We start from the raw sequence: 22,215 nt of genomic DNA, 5'->3' as shown, positions 1-22,215 counted from the left end.
GCAGGGCACGAATGTTATCTTTACCTTCTGCATAACAGTTCTTTTTGAATCTGCTTTGAGTTTTTTGTACCTTGCTTGAATTTAAATCTGTGAAACTCAGTTCTTATTTGCTTTTGATTTTGAATAACTTGAAGTGAAAAAGAACTTAGCAAGCCTTGAGCTTTACTGTTACCAGCAGTAAAAAGTAAAAAAACTGCGTAGTTCACAAGTGTAAATAGTCCCTTGTAAATGGGGTTGAGTTTCCCCAGTGTATAGACCCAATGTCTATGGTATACAGGATCCCACAAGCATGCCCAGCTGTTGTCTCATTTCCCCTCACTAATGTAGCATACTCCATACCAGCTCTTACTCCTTTGATTATAAAAGAAAGCCTTCTTCTCTAAGTTCCAGTTTTTAAACTCCAAGGTTTTGGTTTTTTGTAGTTTGTTGTCCTTTTAACTTGAAGAACTTTATCTACTAGATAACTTCACAGAAGGAAATGGAGACAACAGAATAGCAAGTTGAGTAATTTTACTCTGTGGCAGAAGAACACATTTTAGGTAGGGAGAGCAAATCAAGTAGTAATGGCCTGCCAAAAGTGTGCAGGTGTCTGGAAACTAATCTGTAAGCTGAAGTTGAATGGATAAGAAGGTTCAGCACAAACTTTGGTGACTTGCAATGTCCTGGCAATGAGAGAGAGCTGTGACTATAACTATGCAGTAATATTTCAAAATACATATTGATAGACTGTTAGGAGACTTTCCACAGTAAGAATAAATGTCATAAAACACAGGAGTTACCATGCCTCTGCAAATCCTGTAGAGTCTATTAAAAATGTAAATAGGGAGGATGACGCTGTAAGACAAATATTTACCCATTTAGTCTAGTATGAAAGTGGATTGAAGATACTGAAATGAAATACCAAGTTTGGACTAAAAGAAGCTGTGGAAGTGAGCAGTGACTGTTGGAAATGATTAATCATAGATGCAGCTGAAATGTATTTTGTTTTAATTTGTTCAGGCTTGCTAATAACTTGACTGCCCCCATTTAGAAATATTAGTTTATCTGTACAGTCAGTGGTGGCATTTCAATGGTGAGGATAAGTTACCATAAATAAAGTAATAGATCTTAAAAGTACCCCAGTGCATTTAAGTATGTACATCATGGCAAGTACAGCACAAAACAAATCAGTTTCTGACTTTGTGACTGTATTGTTGGTAACAAATTGACAGCTATTAAGCGTTTCAACTTCATATGTAAAAGAGGATGCTCAGAGCAGCTTTGTCCTCTTGACTTGATTGGGCAATCAAACTAGTTGGTCCCATGGTGTTTTGATTAACTAAAACTTTTCTAGGAGGATGGCGTGGAACTTGGGAGAAGAGGTTGCAAATATCACCTGAGAAACCTGCTCTTGTTTTGCTGGTCTTCCCCTTCAGTAGTTGCAGATACTCCTCTGTTGGAGAACTCTTGAATGAGTAGCACATTCAGACTTGAAGAGTTGCATTCAGTTGAGATCCTGATTGACCGATGTGCCTTTTTTTTTTTTTTCCTATGGGGTACAAGCTCTTCTTCTCTGTTTATTCTTAAATTTCACATTCACTTGTGTGTTTGCACATTTTTTGTGTAAAGTCAATCAGGAAGCTTCTGTGTTAAAACTGACCAATTCTTATGTGATTAATTTTAAACTGTGTCTGTCCTATAGTTTAACTCACTTTGTTGACCAGTTGCTTGCAGTGGTGCAAGTGGGATCTGCTAGAATGATTTAGCAGAACTGATGTAGAGGAGTTTAAATTCTTGATAAAAGAATGCCCTTCAAATGTGATTGTTAGGCCTCAAAAGACCTTTTTTTGGTGAATTTTTGCTCTTGGGAAGTAGTTTTCATATGTCTGCCTTGATTTATCACATTCTGTTATTGTCCTGTTCCTTATGGAAGCAGAGATCTACAGCTTCTCCAAAATAATCAGTGGAGAGAAGTTTTAAAGTCTCTTAGACGTGTAGCCTCATTGATCCTATGTCACCTTACATTTGGATAGCAGTTTTCATTTTTCAGAATGAACAGGAAAAAGCTGTTTCATAAGAGTTCTTTAAAAGCTGCTCATTCTGCTTGAGTCATGCACTCTTTGTAGCTCCAATACCAGCAGCTGTCTCTGCAATAAATTTATCTCACTGACCAGTTGCAGGTCTTATTATTTTATTAATAAAAATATATCCATGTTTTCAGTTTGCCTTAAAGGTATCATACGAAAAATTATTTTGGAAATTTCTCGTTGCTACTCACAGCCACTGAGAAAAGGGAGTCAATGACAAATGAGGAAGTAGCTTGATTCTTGGCATTGAATTTGCTTGTTTTCTCAAAAACTAAGCATGTTATTAAACAGAAATGAAGGCAAAAGTAACAGTTAAGTGGGAAAGGGCAAGCTGGTTTTGAAGCCATGTGATTTTCAGAAAACAAACTGAAGGAAATCCAGTCCTGGCAGAAGCTTAGAAGAATCTAATTTTGCTGGTATAAAAGTAAAACTAGGAGGGTTTAAGGAAATTCTTGAGAGTTGCAAGAGTGTAAAACAAAACATAGTTTAGATCAGTGTAGCATAAATAAAGTGGAATTGCATTGCCGATTTTTTACGAGTGGTGTAAAAAATATGGTATGCAGTTCATTCTCCTAATTTCTTTTTGGGGATAATTCCCATGAGTATCTAAATGGGGGATGTTCTCCAAGACAAAGGAGGTCACAGTATTTCACCCTGTGTGTCAGTGCATTGGATTTATGTGCCTGCTAAGGAGTAGGTATGGGTTTGCACCTGGCTGCTGACAGTTAGCTCTTTGATTGTAAAGTGCACGCTATCAAAGTAGTTCCAAATAAAATTAACAGATAATTCCAATTTGTGTTAGGTTTGCACTTACCCCTTTACTAAAAGCTTAGACTTCTTTGAAGGTGAAAGAGGAACAGGCAAATAAGTGGGAACTACTGTATTCTTCATAGGCAACAGCTTCAAGTTACATGTACTTCATCCAGATAAGGATTGTGGATGTTTTTTACATAACATAATAATAACAACAACATTTAAAAACCGAATGGGGTGTTTTGAAGTAGTTTCCGTTGCACTGGTCTTGCTGTGTACAATGAAGCATTCAGCACTTGTGCTGGGCAAGCTGAGCTAGTCAGTGTCCATGAACATATTGTGCTTTTATGGATGACTGGTTTATAACTGTCTAGTTTTCCTCTATGTAGTCTTCACCTTCAAAAGTTTAGTTTCCTACACCAGCTACTATTAAAAACTTAGCCTCTTTGGCTCAGATTCAGAAACTGCTGGCTTATGAGTACAAATGCACTAAACTTGAACAGCTGGGGTATTTCCAATTATCTTCTATGCATTCTTATATAGGTTATAGTACCCATGGCATGAATGCATGAACTGCATTTGAAACTGCTCCTAAATCATTGCAGTTTATAGTCTGGAGTATGAAGGTAACTGACATAAGTATTAATTTACTATAGCACACTAAACACCTTCAGTGCTAAGGTTTGCTGTTGAGGGGCTTGAACGTTCTTGCTCCGAGTAGATCAGGGGGTGGCTATTGGGCGTGAGTCAGATCTGGTAACTGTTTGGCTGTTGACATGAACTTGCATTTGCTCAGCAGTCACTGCTTCCTTCTAAAGAGTACTGCATTAATTTTACACCTTTCAGCGTTCATCTTCTGGTGGTAACATATGAACATAATGTATGAACAGAGTCGTGGATCGTGTTTCTCAGTTTTTGACAATTATCTTGAACAAGCGTCTGTGACAACATTTGAAGTATTTCTGTATTGATGGTAAATGTTGTAGATTCTTTTTTTTTTTTTGATAGGAGCTTCCAGTGCTTATTAAAACCTTTAGCGGATATTCAGTCTTAAGTGACTGTCAGACTTTGACTTTGTTGATTTACTTCATGAAACAATACTATTTTTATAATTTTACTTTATTGCCTATCTGCAGTTTTAGTATTATGACCAGCACTCAAGCCATTTCACTTTCACTGTATGTAAAAGGAAGTTGACAAATTAGTGAAAGAAAAATGTTCCCCACAACACCCTTCTTCTAACAAAAAATAACCCTCCTCTGTTCCGTTGGAAACTATTTTATCAAGTGTCCCAGGAAAACATTTTTGAAACAGGAAAAATACTTTATCAGGAACAAAGTGTATATTTTAAATAAATTGCATATTAATTGAAATATTTTGTTCAGAACTTTTAAAGTTGTTGTACTGTAATTGCCACATCTGAAACTCTTTGACTGGAAAATGTGGTAAATGTACAGGGAGGGAGAGAAATTAAAATCCTTCTGCTCAGTTCTGATTCTTAAAAACAAAAACAAAACTCTTCAGCATGCTTCATAACTTTAATAGCTCATCTACAACCTTATGGATCTCTGGGTAATTATATTCTAATACGTTTCTACACCAGCTGCATCACTATCTGAGCTTTTTCCAGTAGTGCATTAAGTGATATTACTAACATCTGTTGTATATTCTTTGTTCTTTCCTCTTCACCCTAGGGCTGCATTGGAATATTCTAGAATTTTCCTCGTTTTAGCATATTTGTACATCTTGGGCACTTCTGTTTGTCCACTTTTGTCTCATAAGTTCTGAACTGGATGGCCAATTTGACAGATTGGAAGGAATTGGCTTTTTTGCTTCAGCCATTTGAAAGATGTTTGTTTTTCAAGTGCATCTGCTGTCTCCATGTTGGAGAAGGCATGCATTTAATGCATTAGGATTGGGTGATGGTTTTATGGTTCTTTAGGTTCTGCAAATTCATTCCTTGGTCTTTGGCAAAACGTAAGTGTTGTCTCCTATTCAGAGAAGCTTTTATTTCTTACTGGAAGTTGTCTGGACTGGAGGATGGGCCCCACCTGTGGTTCCTAGGGGAGCGTAGCTGCGTGAAGACCCAGGTGAAGAAGGAATGCACACCTGCTCTAGTGTGCTGAACCCACTGGGAAAGCACAGCTTACAGCAGCCTGGAATTGGCAGCTGTAATATGATACTACTTGAAGCATGTATGAAACTTCAGTACTGACAAAGAAATCGTGGAAAAGCCCTGAGTTTGTTACTTCTGTAAGAGCAACATGCAGTTTGGAAACATTTAGTATTGATTTCATTAAGGCAGTTTCTTACACTGCACTATTTTGTGTTAGGTGCTTTTGTCCTGTCCCTGCTTAAACTTCTGTGCTTGTGTTGTGTAGAATTCACAGCTCTTCTGAACAGCTCCCTGGAATAATAAAAGTTTGTGTCTGTTGTTCACTAGATTTGACAGAATTAGGATGTGAAAGAGTATTAAGTTGCTGTAAGCATTGTGATGATATGTAGGTAGGTAGAGAAGCACTACTCTGTAAATCATGAAAACTGAGGAAAAAAACAGCAATGCAAGTTTCTCCTTCACTAGGCACCAGTGATACCACTGTGGAGAGTGGCCTTGTAAGTCCTCTAGTTGTGAATAAATCGATTAATTATATTTTGTATCAAACTCAATAACCAGAAGCAGTGAATCTCTAGGAAGGGAATGGTCCGTATGTTTTTCAGTGTACAGCACTGTTACTAGCTACAACTACGTTTATCATGGTAGTGCCTATATCCCAACTGAACTGGAAAGCTTGTTTGTGTAGGGTGTCCATGTCAAAGTGTAACTTTTTAATTCGTAACTTTCCTCTAATGCAGCCTTTCTCTTTTAGGAGACAGGCCAGATTATAAAGCAGTTCTATTATGGACAGAGTTATGTGTATATCTTCCAAAGTTTGAGCCTTAGGTGACCAAGTTTGAGTTTTGATTAGCATTGTCATTGTTGCTTTGAAATTTGAATTGAGGATCTGATAGCTTTTAAGAGCTTGGAGTCAAGCTGTGGTCCTCTCTCTGGGTTCTGACCTACTGTGAATCATTCAGCTTTGGCATTGTGTGTTGCATTTTGTTTGACTAATATTCTGGAATTCATAGGAGAATTCTGCTCGACAGGGTCTTTGGAGATTGTCTTTTTCAGCCCTTTGTTAGGACCTTACATGGTCAGGTTTTGATTTTCTACAGCTCTGGTCTCCAAATTTTTTGGTCATGCACCCTGTAAGTAAAGAATGTATTAAGCATGCACTTCCAGTATATGTAATCTTTTAAATTATGTGCTACTTTATTGATATATTTATACTATAAAGCATAGGGGAAAAAAAGAGATAAGATAGAGATGGGAACCAGTGTTTAAAAGGGGTGTTTTTTCAGTGACAAAAAATATTTTCTTCTCATATGCCAAGAGTTTGTCTTGTGCTGGAGTGTCTTGTGCTGGTGATTAAGAATTTTGCAGCCTCTCAGGACAAGGTATGCCAGTGCTACACCATTCTCATTGTCAAGATAGCTTTTTTTTTTTATCTTTATGGACAGACAGAATTTCCAATGGTGCAGTGCATGCCCATCACAGAATCATAGAATATGCTGAGTTGGAAGGGACCTGTCATGATCATAGAGTCCAACTCCTGGCACTGCCCAGGACTCCTCAGGAGTCACGTCTTGTATCTGAGAGCATTGTCCAAACACTTGTGCTTTTGCAGCACACCTCCTGGAAGAGTTTGATTTAAGGCTCTTAACCAGCATCCTTCAGGCAGTGGTATCCAGCTAGCAGGTGACCCCTGGCTACTCTAGTACTCTTAGCTTCTCCCTGTCTTTCATGGGCCTAAGCCCAGGAACAGTCTTTGTGGCATCTCTCTTATACTGGGGGGAGGAGGAGGAGGAGGTGGCTGAGAAGAGAAAACCGATCATGGTATTCCAGATTCCAGCCTATTGCCCCTGAATAGCAGGGAATAATCACCTCCCTCAGCCCCTTGGCTGTACTTGTCTGCTAATACAGCCTCGTATGCCTTCCTTGCTACAGGACATGTGCTGCTGTCTCATGTTGTTTTACCTTGGTGATCCAGCTGATACAATGCTGATGTGTTTTTCAGAGACTATCCTTGAGCTCAGCTGCTAGTCTCTTAGAGAAATGCTGATCTTTTGCATGTGCAGAGGAAATGCACTGAATGCACTGCCCAATGATCTCAGCCTTACAACACTCCTTAACCCTCAGTGAACAACTGACAGAGTAAAAAGTAGTGTTGTATTGTGCTTTACAGCTTGAGGGTAATGCCACAGAAACTATAAAGGATCAAATCTGAAGGCATTTAAGGATTGAGTTAAATTGTCATTGCAGTTCAGGAAGGCAAACTTGCTTACTGAACTATGGAGTGGAACACAGTTTGCAAGCTTTGACATCATTTAGCCTTTTGCCTTGTTAGTGTAATTCATTCCTTAGAGGTTCCTCAGGCATAAGTCATGGAGTCTAAACAAATCACATCCAGTAAATTTAGATACCCTTACTTTGTTTCAGCTTTGACAGGCTTCAGAAAAATCTTTCAAGGTATTTTCAAATAGCAGTTCAGGTGGGGGTAGTGGGCAATAGCCCCACTTACAATAATAGTCTTGTGCAAAGCATCAGCCTACACAATTTGGTTGTAATCTCAAGAGACCCTATACTTTCCTTGCATTGTAGAAAAGACTCAGGGCAGATTCACTGTAGACTGAGTTTGCAGTCCTGAATTGACTTTGAATGTCTGCTACTAGTTCAGTATATGCAGTAGCAAGACAAGAAATTAAATACTTGTTCATGCAGCAGTTGTTGCTGTGCATGAAACAGTGTAGATTTGTAAATAAGCATGCATTTAATGCTCCACCAGTAGCAAATTTCTTCTCAACTGCTTCTCTGCTTAGCAACTGAGAATTATCTCTCTATTCATCTAATGTGTCTTCTTCCTAGTCTGGTCCCTTTTAATGTCCACAAGAATGGTGCAGTGACTAGGCCTTAAATAAATCCTTTGGTTCTTCCCACATGTTATTTTACACCTTCTGAAGGCTGCTGCATCAAAGTTTTCAGTAGTGCAGGAAATCTGATGATAGGCTAGTGAATTGTTTGTAGTGGTTCTGCAGGCTGCACCTTACCTGTTGTCCAAATGCAAGTTGTTTTTCTTGAGCTCTCATAAAGTCCTGAGTATATCCAGAAACTAGATGGAGTTGGACAGTTACATCACCTGGGGCAGCTTTTTGAGGATTAAGGCTGAAATTACAGTATGCACATACTCTGCTTTCAATGGAACAATATGTTCAAGAAGTTGTTGCTCACACTTGGAACAGTTAGGAGCAATTTCAAGTCAGAAAATTGGAGACAAAGCTTGTGAAGTTATTCCAGTAGAGATGGTAGGTATTTGTAGCCAGAGGCAGGAAAAACATCCTCCCCTCCATGTTGCTAAGGGAGGTAGACCTGTTGATATAACTGATAAAGCCTTTTGGCAAGCTTGTGTTTGACTGTCCACTTTTATTATTCTGTCCTTGTTGGAATAAACCCTTCACAGGATTGTGTTCATTCTTTTTAGTTTTAGAAAGAGCATCTTTACCTTTATGCATTAATACTTTTTGCTATGCCTAACTTTTTAAGCTATTCATGCCATTTTAGTTGACTGAAATAACTCAGTCTCTTATCACTGTCATTGCTTGTCATTTCCAGACTTCCTTTCGACTTCCTTTTTTTTATTTTTTCTGAGAGGCAAGTTAAAAACATGTTCTGTAATGAGAAGCTGAGAACTGATACCTTCCCTTGCTATTGGAAACTCACATGGTTCAACAATTCTGTATTTACTGTTAATGTTTAGGGACTGTCCATTCAGTTTTAATCCATCTGTTCTGTTTTTCTATTGAAGAGAAATGCTCTCTAATGCCAAGTAAGATTTTAAGGTTGTTTTTACAGTCCACTTATTAGTACCTTTTTCAGCAATATCCATCACCAGAAGGTTTGTATGAAGTTAATTGGACAAGGTTTTTTCAATCAATCTTAATTGTATTTTAGTTCTTTACAAATAACATCCAGTGTTGATCTGAGATTATTCTTTGCTAACCGGACTAGATTGTCCCTTTTACAACACAGTATTTAATGCAAACTTCTACTTTTCTTCCAGACCTCTGAGAATTTCCTAGGACCCAAGTTTTTTGCAAGTCTTTTTCAAAGGTCTAGGTAAATGTCATCAAGAGGTCTTGAATCCAAGCTACTGGGTTCTGATGATCTAAAGGCTCTGTCTGCACACACTTGAGGTCCTTGCATTGAATGTGATATAATTTATTTCCAAGATATGTTTATTGAGCATTCTGTTTGTCTTGACGCCAACCTTGTATCCATTTTTGCTGACTTCTCCTCCTACCACACATTCTGTCTTTTCCAATTGGTATCTTTCTTTGTCCTCACAGCAAAACAAAAAGGCACCTGCAGTGGGTGAACGTGCCACATCTTAACTGTGTGACCGTATTATTTGCACTGACTTGTACGGATTGCTGCCTCCCAGCTGCTGATGGGGGAAAGGCTTTTGATGAACGTGTAGTATAGACCCACATTGGTGTGAAGTTTAAACCTTTAGTCTTTGAGACTAGTTCAGTGACATTGCAGAGAAATCTAATATTGTATTATCAAGGAAACGTTTTTTTTCCTAGATTGATTACACAGTCTGACAGGTAGCACTTTTATGATTGTTGTAGAGGGTGTCAGGAATAACATTCTACATAGTAGCTCCTGTCAGGGTTCATCAATGAGCAGTGTGTTCTGACTCCAGAATAAATCAAATGCTTGAATTCAGACATGGAATTTAGCTGTGTCCCAGTTAAGGCACTATAGACTGAGTGCTGAAGGTGAGGTGTTGACCTAAGCACCTGGGTGCCTATGGGAAGCTAATTTCATACAAATAAAATCATTAAACAGCTGTGCGGGAGAATAGAAAGCTGCCTGGTGTAAGAGAACCTGAGGGTGCTGGTCAACAGCAACTGAACATGAGCCAGTGTGTGTGTGTGCTCAGGTGGCCAAGAAGGCCAATGGCATCCTGGCCCGTATCAGCAACATGGCCAGCAGAACCAGGGCAGGGATTGTCCCCCTGTACTTGGCACTGGTGAGGCCACACCTCAACCAGTTCTTGGTCCCTCACTATGAGGACTGAGGTGCTGGAGCATGTTCAGAGAAGGGCAAGGAGCTGGGGAAGTGTCTGCTAAGAGAGTTGGGGGTGTTTAGTCTGGAGAAAAGGAGGCTCAGGGGAGTCATTATCGCTCTCTACAACTGCCTGAAAGGAGGGTGGAGCCAGGTTGGGATCAGTCTCTTCTCCCAGGTATCAGATGATAGCACAAGAGGAAAGGTTGCACCAGGAGAAGTTTAGGCTGGATAGAAGGAAAAAATTCTGTACAAGAGGCCTGTAGTGCTTTGTTAATGTGGGAGTCCTCTTGTACTGAGAGCACTGTACTGTAGATTTCAATCCACAGCAGAGCTACAACATCCACCCTAGAGGGGCAAGCAAATGAAAGCAGTCCATTGGGTGGCATGAAGTTTTAGATGATGCTTTTGAGTAGTAAGCTGTACTGATTAACCAAATATCTCTAGAGCTTGGTGCTGAAGTTAGTGTCATTAAGATGACTTTATTCCATTATCACTCCTTCCATTTTTCCATTACCATCAGGTATTTTTTCATTTGAAGTTAATGCTGTAACTAGTAAACATCTCTGTTTATGAGTAGACAGTATATCTGAACTAGAAGTTTGGAAGTCTTTGTAGGGAGTTTCAGTAGCCAGATGATACCACAACAAAACTTACAAAAGCCTGTAACACTGCTGGCTGTCAGGCTGTATAACTCTAAAATAGTATTTACTTTTTTTTACCAGGCTACTGTAAGTACTGGCTAAGAGAGGCGATTCTGCTTTAGAAATACTGTACAAGCTTCTTCTCAGCTTAATCCTTATGTCTATGTTTGATGTAAAGCACTGTTTCCGGATGCAAAATGTGATTAACTTGTGGGAATTCTGAATGTGCCATTCACCCCTAGTGAATTCTTTCCATCTGTCTTTCTGTTTTGTTAAGAAATATCAGTTCTCAATTCTTGTTGATCTAATTATTTTTTATTTCAAAAGCTAAGTGTACTGGGTCTATCTGGGATTGAGTTAAGACCAGTACAGTAAACCAATGTAATTTAGTGATATTTTTTTAAACAAAATTATATGCAATTTCAAAAGCAGCTTCTTAGACTTGCAGTATTTATTTCCAACATGGAAAAATGGTAATCTTCAGCGTTTTTGGTCTTAATTCTTCCATCCAGTCTTCATATAGCACTAAGATGTAAAATATCAGAAAACATGTTCCTTGTGGCTTGTTAATATAACTGAAAGGAATGCTCGGCTGAATCCTGCTTTCTGTAACCTTGTTATGTGATACTCCTCAGTTAAAGTGTATCACTGCTTTCATGGGCCTCTTGCCTCTGTGGCTTTTTTTCTTGTTATCAGGTTTCTTGTAACTTTTCAATGTGTGCAAGTGAGCGCTTTTTTGTAGTATCATTATGAGGATTACAATTTTGTGTGTGGACATTATCTCTTCCCTTCCTCCCCAAGTTTTAGCTGCTGATTAAACGGCCACTGGTTATCAAAGTGACACGGTTTTATTTCTGGATCTAATAAATTTTTAAATGATGATATGTCAGATTGTGCAAAATTTTTTATTATTATTTTTTTTTAATTTGTGCCTCACTAGGACATTTCCTAGTAATGCGTTGTCCCTAAAGTATTTATCCATTTTAATAATAGGAAAAGTGGGTTATTAAAAAAGGGAAAAAAGTAAGTGTCCCTGTTAGTATATCTTGTTTTTTTACCAGTCACATGAACAGGAACACTATACATGTGGGTTTTAAAGCAAATGCGTGTTTCCTTTTCTTTTTAACTCTGTAGGCATTTTGTCAGCGGTGCCAGTTTGCTGAAGTCTTGGTTTGTTACAAAGTTTAAAGATTCAGGTTTGTTAGCTCCAGGGTAGTGATCTATCATCTTCTGAGGTTCAGCCGCTAGAGGGGGTGTAAACCGCCCTCTCCATGTAACTAAGGCTTGTACCAGCTGACAAAAACTCATCTTCACGCTTGTGTGATTGCTGCTTGTTGTGGAAACATACTTTCTTAAGGTGTCTAATTTCATAATCTTATTTTGTTGTTGTTGTTATTTCTAAAGCGAGACAAGTTTTAAGGGTAATTATTCAGAAATATTGATACAGTTTAACCATCTGAGTAACTTTCCTTTGCAGGTGATCTTGTGAATTAATGTACCATCAATGATGGCAGAACATCCACCGTTACTGGATACCACTTCAATTATAAGTAGTGAAATCCCTCTTCTGACTTCCCCTATTGTTAGTGGGGATGGAGCACAACAGGTAAGGAAACATCAGTATATTTTTTTTTTCCTTTCAACACATCACTGACGTGTTGACACTGTGAAAGATAGTAATCCTTCATCTGGAGTATATTTGGGCAGCTTTGGGCATACACATGTGTTAGAGATTGAGGTGAAGGCAGAACTGGTGCAGAGATAAGATTTGTAAGAAGTATGAAGCAGAAAACCTGTGTTGTGGAAGAACTTCTTCATGGAAGAATGAGACCAAACAGCTGCCAAGTTGTCAAGCCATGATTGTGTCTTAGTTTGGAAGTTATATATTTATATTACTGTGTGATCTTATTAAGGTGAATAAACCTTTCCCTATGGTAGAACATAGTAGCTGTGGCACAACATGTTCTATTATCTATGATCTCCAGACTGATACTTGCTTACAACTGGGTAGCCTGAATGGTGGGACTTGCTTTTCTATGTTAGTGTCTGCCTGGACACCTGTTGAATTTGTATTTCTCGATGTCAGTGCAACCATCTAGTGCATCAGCTGCTTCACTCAGATTTGTGTCACTTGTTCATGACGTGCTTTGTCCCATCATCCAGATCTTTAAAGAAGATTGTAGTCCTTGTCTGCCCCAGTGTCAGCCACTGCAGTAGGTGACCAGTGGATGGCTGCCTGCTAGACTTTGCTCTGCTGATCACAATATTTCAAGACGGGAATTTGGTCCAGTTTTTGTCTGCCTTGGTTCCTATGCTCTGTCTGTGTTTCATCAGTTTCTGTGTTATTCAAAAGTGTCAAAACCTTGCTGAAGTCATGGTAAACATTAGCTATGCTCTCTCCTCATTCACCAAGGTAGTAATTTCACTCTAGAAGGCCATCCAGGTCTGTCTGGCATGATTTACCCTTTGTGAATCCATAGTGACTACACCAAGTCACCTGTTTGTCTTTAATGCATTTGGAAATGGCTTCTAGAAAGCTTTGTCCACTCATCTCCCCAGAGCTAAAGGTGATCTTGACCAGTTTCAAGCTCCCTGGGTCCTCCTCCTTCTCCTTTTTTGAAGATTGCACTGATGTTTGCTTTCTTCTAGTCCTTGGGATCTTCCCCTGTTCACTGTGACCTTTCAAACATAGTTGATACTGAGTTACTTGTTCTGCCCTCCATAAAGATAAGACTCTCAGACTGTTCTGTCAAGCTTACATTGTAATCATGCATGATTTTGAGTCATATGTGAGTTTAAATTTTCTTTTGGATATATGTTTTCTTTAAAATGTTGTCTCTTTCTCCTGCCAAGGAAGATTGAAACTGGAAAGCAAGCAAAGTATTTCTTCGGAGAAATGAATCTGTGGGAGTTTGTGTTAGTCTTCTAATGAAAAAAACAACATATATGCTGTTGTCCTTTTTCATTTAAAACAAAAGGCAGCTCATTATGACTACTGTCTGAAGTGGGACTGGTAGTAATCACGTGTATTTTTAAAAAAGAGAATTTTCATTGAGCATTAGTCATCAATAAAGAAAGTAATTTTCTTCTTTCCCCATTTCATGATAACTGGCAGTTATACACCAAAACATTGTCTCCTGTTCATGTTTCACAATGTTGAATGAAAGTTGCGACTTTTGTTCTCTGTCCTTTGCATCTGATGGAAGATTCATAGAGTCAGCAAGTGCATTTGTTCAGTGGCAGGAAACTTCTTTGGAAACCCTTTTTGCATCTGGTGATTTGAAAGCCGTGAGTAGGTAGAAAATACTTTGTATATCTGAACTATGGGAAATCCAGAATGGCAGGGACTGTGTTGTGTGTCAAGGTTGTCCAGTTAAGACTTAGGCCGCAGAAAGGTCAGGCAGTTGCTTATTTATTTAAAACAGTCTTAAAATCATGTATGTTTGTTTTAAATAGTACTTATGAAAGGGATAGATACTGCATCTGAAAGTATGATGTATTCAAGTACAAAACACTGTAGTGTTGAGTCTTTTTTAATATTTTAAACATTAATATTATACGATGAATATTATTCCTTGTATTCCTTTGTTTTCCCTTGAACTTTGAAACTATAAGAAGGAAGAGGACTTTTGCCTTTATGATGGAGTTACTAATTTTTCTGTAAGTCTTTTTACTTAGCTACAGTACACACATTTTGATGTATGAAAGTACTTCTCAGTTCCTTTCATAACAGCATTGGTGTTGGGTTGCATAAAATATAACTTAATCTGTAGAGCTGGCAAAATTTGTATTCCTGCAATCAAAATTCAGAGCTGTATTGTCCATGTAAAGAAATGGATATTTTCTTCTGTATTCATAGTGTATAAGTTGGTCTGTAGCTGAACTAACTAGTTTTAGTCAGTCCTGACTGAAAAGGTATTGAAAACCAGTAGAAAACTGGTTATTTAGGTATTTTGCTTCTGAAAACCAGTAGGAGATTCCTTATTTAACTATTTTGCTTCTATGTTGGTTTTTTCTATGTTAGACTAGCTAACTATACTAAACTTGAAAGATTTTATTCAGCTGTAAAGCATCTGAGGATTTTTTAAATCAGTTTACCCCTTCTTAGATTTTACCAGAATTAACGCTTGTAATTATGGTGACTTAGATTGTTTATACTGCATAACTGAGTTACCAGACGGATACAGACCATTCCATACTTTTCTGGAACAGTTCATATCTTCAAGATAATCTATTTCAAATACTTGAAGTTCTGCTAGCAGTGTAAATGTGAAATAGCAGTACAAATATTTGAACATGTTAAGATGAAAGGTCATATGCTTCAAACAGCGGAAGTGTCTGATCAGGTTAAAGCTGTAACTTTCCACCATGTTTTAAAACAAAACAATCCACAAAGTTAGAGGAATGTGTGAGTGTTCAGTCAGAAAACACGGGGAACTTAAACTGTGTGAATGTTTGTATGTCACTCAGTGCTGTTGTGGGAGATTGCCTGGTTCTCTGTCCCACGGAGCAAGGGACTAATGTTACTTTCATAGGATAAAACCAGTGAAAAGAAAAAGCAGAGACCAAGCCTGCTGGCTCCTCCTCCTCTGTTAAGCACAGAAGTACTGCTTGATTTTACCTTCCTACCTTCCTGTCACTGTGTTCAGAATGAGGGGATAATGTACTTCTTATGGTCTCGATGGTGAGTAAGGTTGAGGATGGAGAATGGAGCAGATCTATAGGATCTATAGAAACCAAGTTAAACTGGGAAGACGTGGTATGAGGACAGAACTGCTTGAGGATTTTTCACATAAGGGTAACTAGTGCAGTGATGCTTTAGTGATTATTGCTGAGGCTGGACAGGAAGGATATGCTTGATTATGTGAGTCCTGATTTGGTGGAAGAAGAGGAAAAGAAGAGGCAAGAGTTCAAACTACTTTAACACACTTATGTTAAATTGTTTTGGAAAGTTGCTACAGCACCCAGTGCTATTCCAAAACAAATCAGTAAATTGCTGACACAAGTATGCAGCAGCCAAGGACTTCTGGGCCCTCAGAGTACCTTCCCACTAAAGCTAGCAGTTGCAAAGTGAGACATTCCTGTATGACCTATGGGTCCTTTATTAACAGAAAATATAGATTGCACTCTCAAAGTAGCCCAGTACTTGTTAACCATTTTCTTTTCTTTGGGGAATAGCATGTAGTGTTTGACCTTTAGTTGACTTTATTTCTTGGCAAGGTATAGGGGTAAAGTAACACTTCTAGCTTGGGAGGTTGGATACTTATCCTCCAAGTTTTATTGAGAAATTTAGATGTTTTGGTGAGTTTTCCAAAAATCCTACTCTGTGTGTATATATGTGTAGTGTGTGTGTATATTGTGTGTGGGTTTAAGTAGGTATTAAACATCAAATCTACAAGTTAGTGTTCCTAAAACCAATTTCTTCTTTAAATATTTAAACCTCTGTTATTAAAGTTATTCTTAACTTGTTGTCATAGGAGGATGCCTTCAGTCAGCAGAGTAATAGATGGCCACAAAACAAATTAATTAATCCCCTTTTTTGGCTTTCAGACTGTTTACATATTACATTACAGCAAAATATAATGGTGGAGATGGTGTTGGGAAATATAAAGCTAGACTCGATTGCTAAATGAGTTTCCTAGGTTTTTGTTCTGGCACTTCTGCTTCTGAAAACCATATGGTACATTATCAAGTTCCAGCTTGCTTTGGTTTCGTCTTGCTGCTGAAAATCAAGCCTAGAACTGCAATATGTTTCATGATCTTTTTCCTCAGCAAGAAAAAAAATCCGTGTTAAAAGTTGTTTAACAACAGATAGTGTTATAACTGCTCTCACTTTCCATCACTTTCCATATTGTGGTCTTTTCCTTTCTTTTATCTGTGCTTTGATTTCACAGAACAGAGTATGGGCATGGCTGCTTCTGTTCTTTTTGCCTTTTTTTTTTTTTTTGTACTTCCCATTTGGCTCTATTGAATTAGCAGATATGTCTAATTTCTCATTTTGGAGTTCATTGAAGTTTGTTTTAGTTGACAATTATTCTTCCATTGTTCAGTGACTTCATAGCACTGAAGCGCAGCAGAAGTGTCTTCAGTGGAACCATTGGAACTTTCAGGCCTGCAATGCTTCAGTGCCAGCCTATGGAACCTCATTATCAAGCTGTATTTTTCCCCAGGATTGATTAGTACTTTTGTGTAGCAAGCATCACTGCAAGATGATAATCAAACTTATATGAGACATTCCATATACAGAAAAATCTTTTCCATGGAAGTTTCTAACTGGTTGTTGGCTATGATTTAAAAAAAAAAAAAAAATCACAAGAAAAGCTAAAAATACATGAGTTTTGATGACTCAGGGTTAGTAGACACTTCCTCTATCTGACTTAATCGTGTTTTTTAGTTAGGAAGGGTGAAGTTTTACTTAGTTAAGTGGTTTTGTTTTGTTTTTTTTTTGCCTTAGAGATCAGATTTTTTCCCAGTTTATTTAAACTGGATCCTTGATTGCAGGTGCATTGAAAACTTGCTTTAAATTTCCTAGAAGAAGCCATCATCCTCAGCAGAAAGTGAGGATTCAAAATTCTTTGATATATAGTAATGTATGAATACTATGCTGCTTTTGTTGAGAAGAAAGCAGCACCAGATTTATTGCACAGTTTATACCACCATTCAGATATGGGTTTTTTTATATTTTCTGTTTGAAAATAAATGTAGAAACAAGAGTGAAGGCTGTGTAGTTCATAGCCTTTTCTGTTTCTATTTGGTATGAAAATTTGTGGAATGAAGCAATGAAGCATCCTCATAAAACTTTTCAGTAATCATCCTTTCTCTCTAAAATGTCTGTTTTCATGTGCATGATATGAATCCTAGATTAATTTTGGTCTCTGATACAGTGGATTCCTCCCAAGATACTTGAGGCATTCAGCCCCTGTTGAATTAAACTGTTCAGAAACTGACATTTGGGAGAATTGGATGACACATGAAAATTGAATTGGAAGTCAGTTAGTCACTGTAGGTTGCTAATACAGTCAATGGGGAGAAATAAGTATGTCCAGAAGACAATGCCTTTCATGGTGTATGAAGGTGACTAAAGAGCTGTACTTTTTTGTTCTCTCTCTCTTTTTTTATGAGGTGAGAAGGTGCAAATTGCCTGGAGCTATAAGCATTGAAGTAGCTTGGTTTTTCTGTGCAGTCTGTTGCAAATGGGTCTGATAGCTGGGTCTGTGTGCTCATCAGTCAATAAGCTTTGTAAGGATATAGTTATGCCTAAACAGTGTCTGGGACCCAGGCATGTCCCCATCTCTCCCCTCCTCTGTGACATGGGACACTTAATGCTGAGTAAACCATGACCTGAGTGCCAGACTCCAAGACCTACAAAGTCACCCTAAGTTCTTACCTGTGTTTCTTCAAATCCACTCTTAAAATACGTGAGAATAGCACTCTTGGCAAATAAGTTATCTGAGGTACACCCTCTGCTAGCTGAAACCTGTTTTTTCCCTAGGAAGCATTTCTTTACTGAGATGGTGGTCAAATGCTGGAACAGGCTTTCTAGAGTTATAGTTGAAGTCACAAACCTGTCAATATTTTTAAGAGGCATTTGGACAATTCCCTTAACATCAACTTGGTCAGCCTTCAGTCAGGTAGTTGGATGATCATCATAGGTCCCTTCCCACTAAAGTAGTCTGTGATATTCTATTCCCTAGAGATTGAGACTTTGCCATAAGTGGGTAAAGTCTATGAGCTCTCTATATGTTACAGAATTATACACTTTATAAAGCAGGCAGAATGACATTATCTGGAAACAGATAGACTCAGACTGTGGTTTATATTCTACAGCAAAAAATGGCAGTTGGCTTTGTTTTTTCTCCCTCTCTTTTTGAAGCAGAGGATAAAATACATGGGAAAGGATTGGGGTTGTAGAGATCTCTTCCACCAAGTCCTTGGTCCCTGACTAAGTCATTCCAATCTGATCTAATTGAGATTGATCTTTTAATTTCTCTTCCAGCTCAAGTTTGTATTGTCACACTGTTTTGATGTACAGTGGTTCCCATATTTACCCAAAACTGGGTATATAGGGTACTTTTTCAGGGTAAAAAAGGCTTCTTTGGAAGTGTTATTGAATTTCTTTATGTTTGAAATTTTTTTAAGTAAATGCTATTTTTAATAGCATTTTTAATTTTTACAAAACACTGTTCTTCCTTTGGTGCTTCCTTTTATACTGCATTTAGGGTAAAAAAATTAAACACATCCATCAGTCTTAAATATTATGGACTTTTAACTTGCTATATCAGCAAACAGGATTCTGAGCTGTCAGAAGCAATGCTGGGAAATATAAAATTCTCTTCTCGTCCATAATACATTTGGACTGTTGCAAATAGGCAGATTGATCAGGGAGGATGCCTTGTGAGGGGACTAGCCCCTGTGAAGTATTAGCTGAAACCTTAGTTAGCCCTTGCTACCCATTTGCTGTGCAGTGTGAGCTCTGTTTCTCATCCACTTTCACTTAGCATTGTGAAACTGAATTCCTAGGAGCTTCAAACAGCAAATCATGAAATGAGAATGATGTGATGGAAGTATTACAGTTTTTAGGGCGTTGATGTGTCTAGCCACGGGCTGAGACCAAATGCCTCAGAAAGTTCCAGAGTTCAGTGACTGCCCTAACACTGCTTACTTCTAATTCCCTGTAAACATGGATTAGCTTAAAACTTTGAAGCCCAAATGTTTGTTGCATTATCCAGATTCCTTGAAACACTGCTGTTATCCTTATGTTTATACTTTTGCTGATTTAAAGATATAATAGTGGTATTATTTTAAGCAGCAAATTTTCTGTGCTAACCACAGACTGTAAATGCTAATGAGACAGATTGGGTTTGCTGTAAATGAGGCAAATAAAACTTTGCTTAGTCAAGCTTTGAGAACTGAGAATATGAAAGAGAAGATACAGAGAAGAAGTAAGTAGATCAAAATTGTAGTTATTTCTTAATACTAAAGAAAGAGACAGACACTGGATTGTGGAATGTTCACTGATTGGCACTGTTATATGTGGACACTGATGAGTCTTGAACATTCATCACTGATATTCAATGCAGAATTTAACATTTATCTTTTACTGGTTCTTCTCAAAAAACTTTGTACTTTTACAAAACAGGGTTAGAAATCATCTTTGATTCCCCTTCTCAGTAGTCAGCTTTTTTAACTGATCATCTTCTATGTGAAAAGAAGGGGGGAAGCACAAGTTCAGTAAGAATTTTAAAAACTTTTCATGAATAAATTTGTTTTCTAGGAAAAAAGATCCCCAATTCTTGAATCTTTCCAACCTCCCTTTCTGCAAAGAGCAATGAAAGCTTATTGACATCTATAATTTTTGAATGCCAGTGCCAATGAATCCAATGAACAGTCTCAGCATCTTTCCAATCTCCCTGTTTCCAGTTGCTCCTAGGGATATTCTGTCATCTTAGCGCGATCAGTGGTGCTGAGAGTATCTTGTAGCAATGGTTAAATATTAAATGTTTACTGATTTTATTATCTGTCAGCTGCCTTTTAGAAAAATGATGCAGAATTGCTTGGTCTGTCCTCAGAAAATACAGGCCTTAGAAGCATGTCATTGGAAAGATGGCTTCTTTCACTCGCTTTTTTCCAAAAATACAGCTACTGTCTGTGTAAGCTGAAATCATTTGGATTGTATTTGTTTTTTTCAAAATCCCAAACATGTAAATTGCTATTGCAACATAATAACAATTAATTCTGTATGGCTTTTGTCCCTCATCCTGAAATCCAAGATTTGTTGATACCCTTTACTGCCCATATCTTTACTCTTCTTCATGAAGAAAGTTTTAAACTCCATATCTAGAGCAGTTAAATCCTTATAGTCAGTACTAGCAGATGCTAGGGTAGAGAATTGTCTAGTCATGGGAAACCTGTAAACTGGAATTTGCTCAAAAAATACAGTGGAAAATAGTTTAGAACTTTGGTGTTTGAGTGTTGCATCATGTTACTTGGACAAAGATCAAAGTCCATAGGGCGCTTCTATAAATAATGATGGGAAGCCTGGTTTTGTCTGTCATTGATACTAAAACCAGAAGATCATTTAAAGTAAAAAAGAAAATTCTAATATTTCCTTATAGATAACATGGAAATGTTGTGTGCTGAGTCTGCTATGAGTTGGTGTGGTACAAACCTTAATCTAAAGTTTTCAAAATTCTTTATTGGTTAGTAGCCAATGTACATGTGGAGAGAGGAAGCTTGTATTTATCAAGTCTAAAAGAAGATGGGAGGCCGAAAGGTCTTTTGAAAGATGACTTCAAGAAAGAAGTACTTGGAAGTAACACTTCATGACCATGAAGTTTGTAAGCCTTTGGCAATTTAAAACAATTTAAGGTACTGTTTTAATTTAGCTTTTATTACTGATGTCAGGAGTTCCTATTTAATAATCATATACTCTCTGTAAGGCCTGATACATCTTTTGCATTTTTCCATTTAATATGTTTTTTAAGTGATAGTGGGCTTGATTATGGAAAAGAGTAGTTCATAGCCTCATTAGCCTTGTTATGATATAAGCAGCAGATTTTGAACATACAGTCAACGGAAAAACAACTTGTGCTGTGTTTGTAACTGACATCACCTTAGCTCGACCACAGATGTGATTCCATCTGGCAATTTCTGTGCTACTAATGAATAAAAACACTCAAGTCTTGCAGTGATTTTTGATCCAGTAGCATGTAGGAACTTATAAATACTGTTGGACTAGGCCTACGAATGGGAACTCTGGCATAGGTGAGGTGACAAAGGCACAAATCACAGTAAGTCAGTATGGGAGCCACAGCAGTGTTAGTATCTTGAGTCTGCATCTAGTTTTCCTTGCTCACTGGACCACACTCTGTGGAGCCAACCTAGATGTAATGATTTTCGTTGTAACAAAAGATGGGTAGAAAAACATCTGCTTTGAAAACTAAAAGTAGGTGTTTTTAATAATAAAATGATACTGGATATGAATAACCAATACTTTTTGCCTAGAAAGCTTTTACTTGGTAAATAATTTCATGCTGATCAAATGTTAGGAATATGACTTGAAGTTAAAAGAAAGGAAAGTTACTTTTTTATTTTCAGTAGGCTGTAGCTTTGAGTCCTTTTACATAAAAGTGTTTGTGTCTTTGTACGCTTACTTATTACATTTGAAAACAATAGCTGTTAGTAATGTTAGAATTTTTTATACCTTAGATGACATTTAATCTGTAATCTCATGTTTTTGCATTCTGAATACCGAGACAATTTCAAAGCAGTTTTCTATATCTTGTCTGCCTATGGGTTAGGACTTAAACCAGTGGTGCACAACTGGTATTTGAAGTAATTTCTCACAAGAAGAGAGGGATGTGTGTTTTTCTATGTGTAACTGTCTTTCTTCAGGTGAGGGTGTGCCAGTGGTCCCCTGCTGGTGTTGGGATTAAAAACCACAGTTGTGAGGTTGCCAGAAAACAATGCTAGATGTTTTCAGTTTAGCTCTGAAGTGGAGACTAATAGAGGGGAACCATATTTGTTAGCTATCTGAAATGTCTTTAGTATTAATATTTAATAAAAGATATTTCTATCTATAGTATTA

General features: G+C 37.7%; 1 protein-coding gene across 3 annotated transcripts in view; it reads left to right on the top strand.

Moving 5' to 3' along the window:
• FNDC3A (fibronectin type III domain containing 3A) overlaps positions 1-22,215 on the top strand; it is a 111,325-nt gene that overhangs the window by 4,825 nt on the left and 84,285 nt on the right. For 2 of the 3 annotated variants that reach the window (XM_059839013.1, XM_059839014.1), the window contains exon 2: positions 12,106-12,234. In XM_059839013.1, coding sequence (XP_059694996.1) covers positions 12,133-12,234 — 102 coding nt within the window. In that variant the 5' untranslated portion in view covers positions 12,106-12,132. Of the gene's footprint in view, positions 1-12,105; positions 12,235-15,285; positions 15,313-22,215 lie in introns of those variants that run through there. The other variant, XM_059839015.1, reaches the window with a different exon arrangement.

This window comes from Haemorhous mexicanus, chromosome 2, assembly GCF_027477595.1.
Source record: "Haemorhous mexicanus isolate bHaeMex1 chromosome 2, bHaeMex1.pri, whole genome shotgun sequence".
Taxonomy (NCBI): domain Eukaryota; kingdom Metazoa; phylum Chordata; class Aves; order Passeriformes; family Fringillidae; genus Haemorhous; species Haemorhous mexicanus.
The sequence above is the reverse complement of the archived record's forward strand: the minus strand, read 5'-3'. Positions and strand labels throughout refer to the sequence as shown.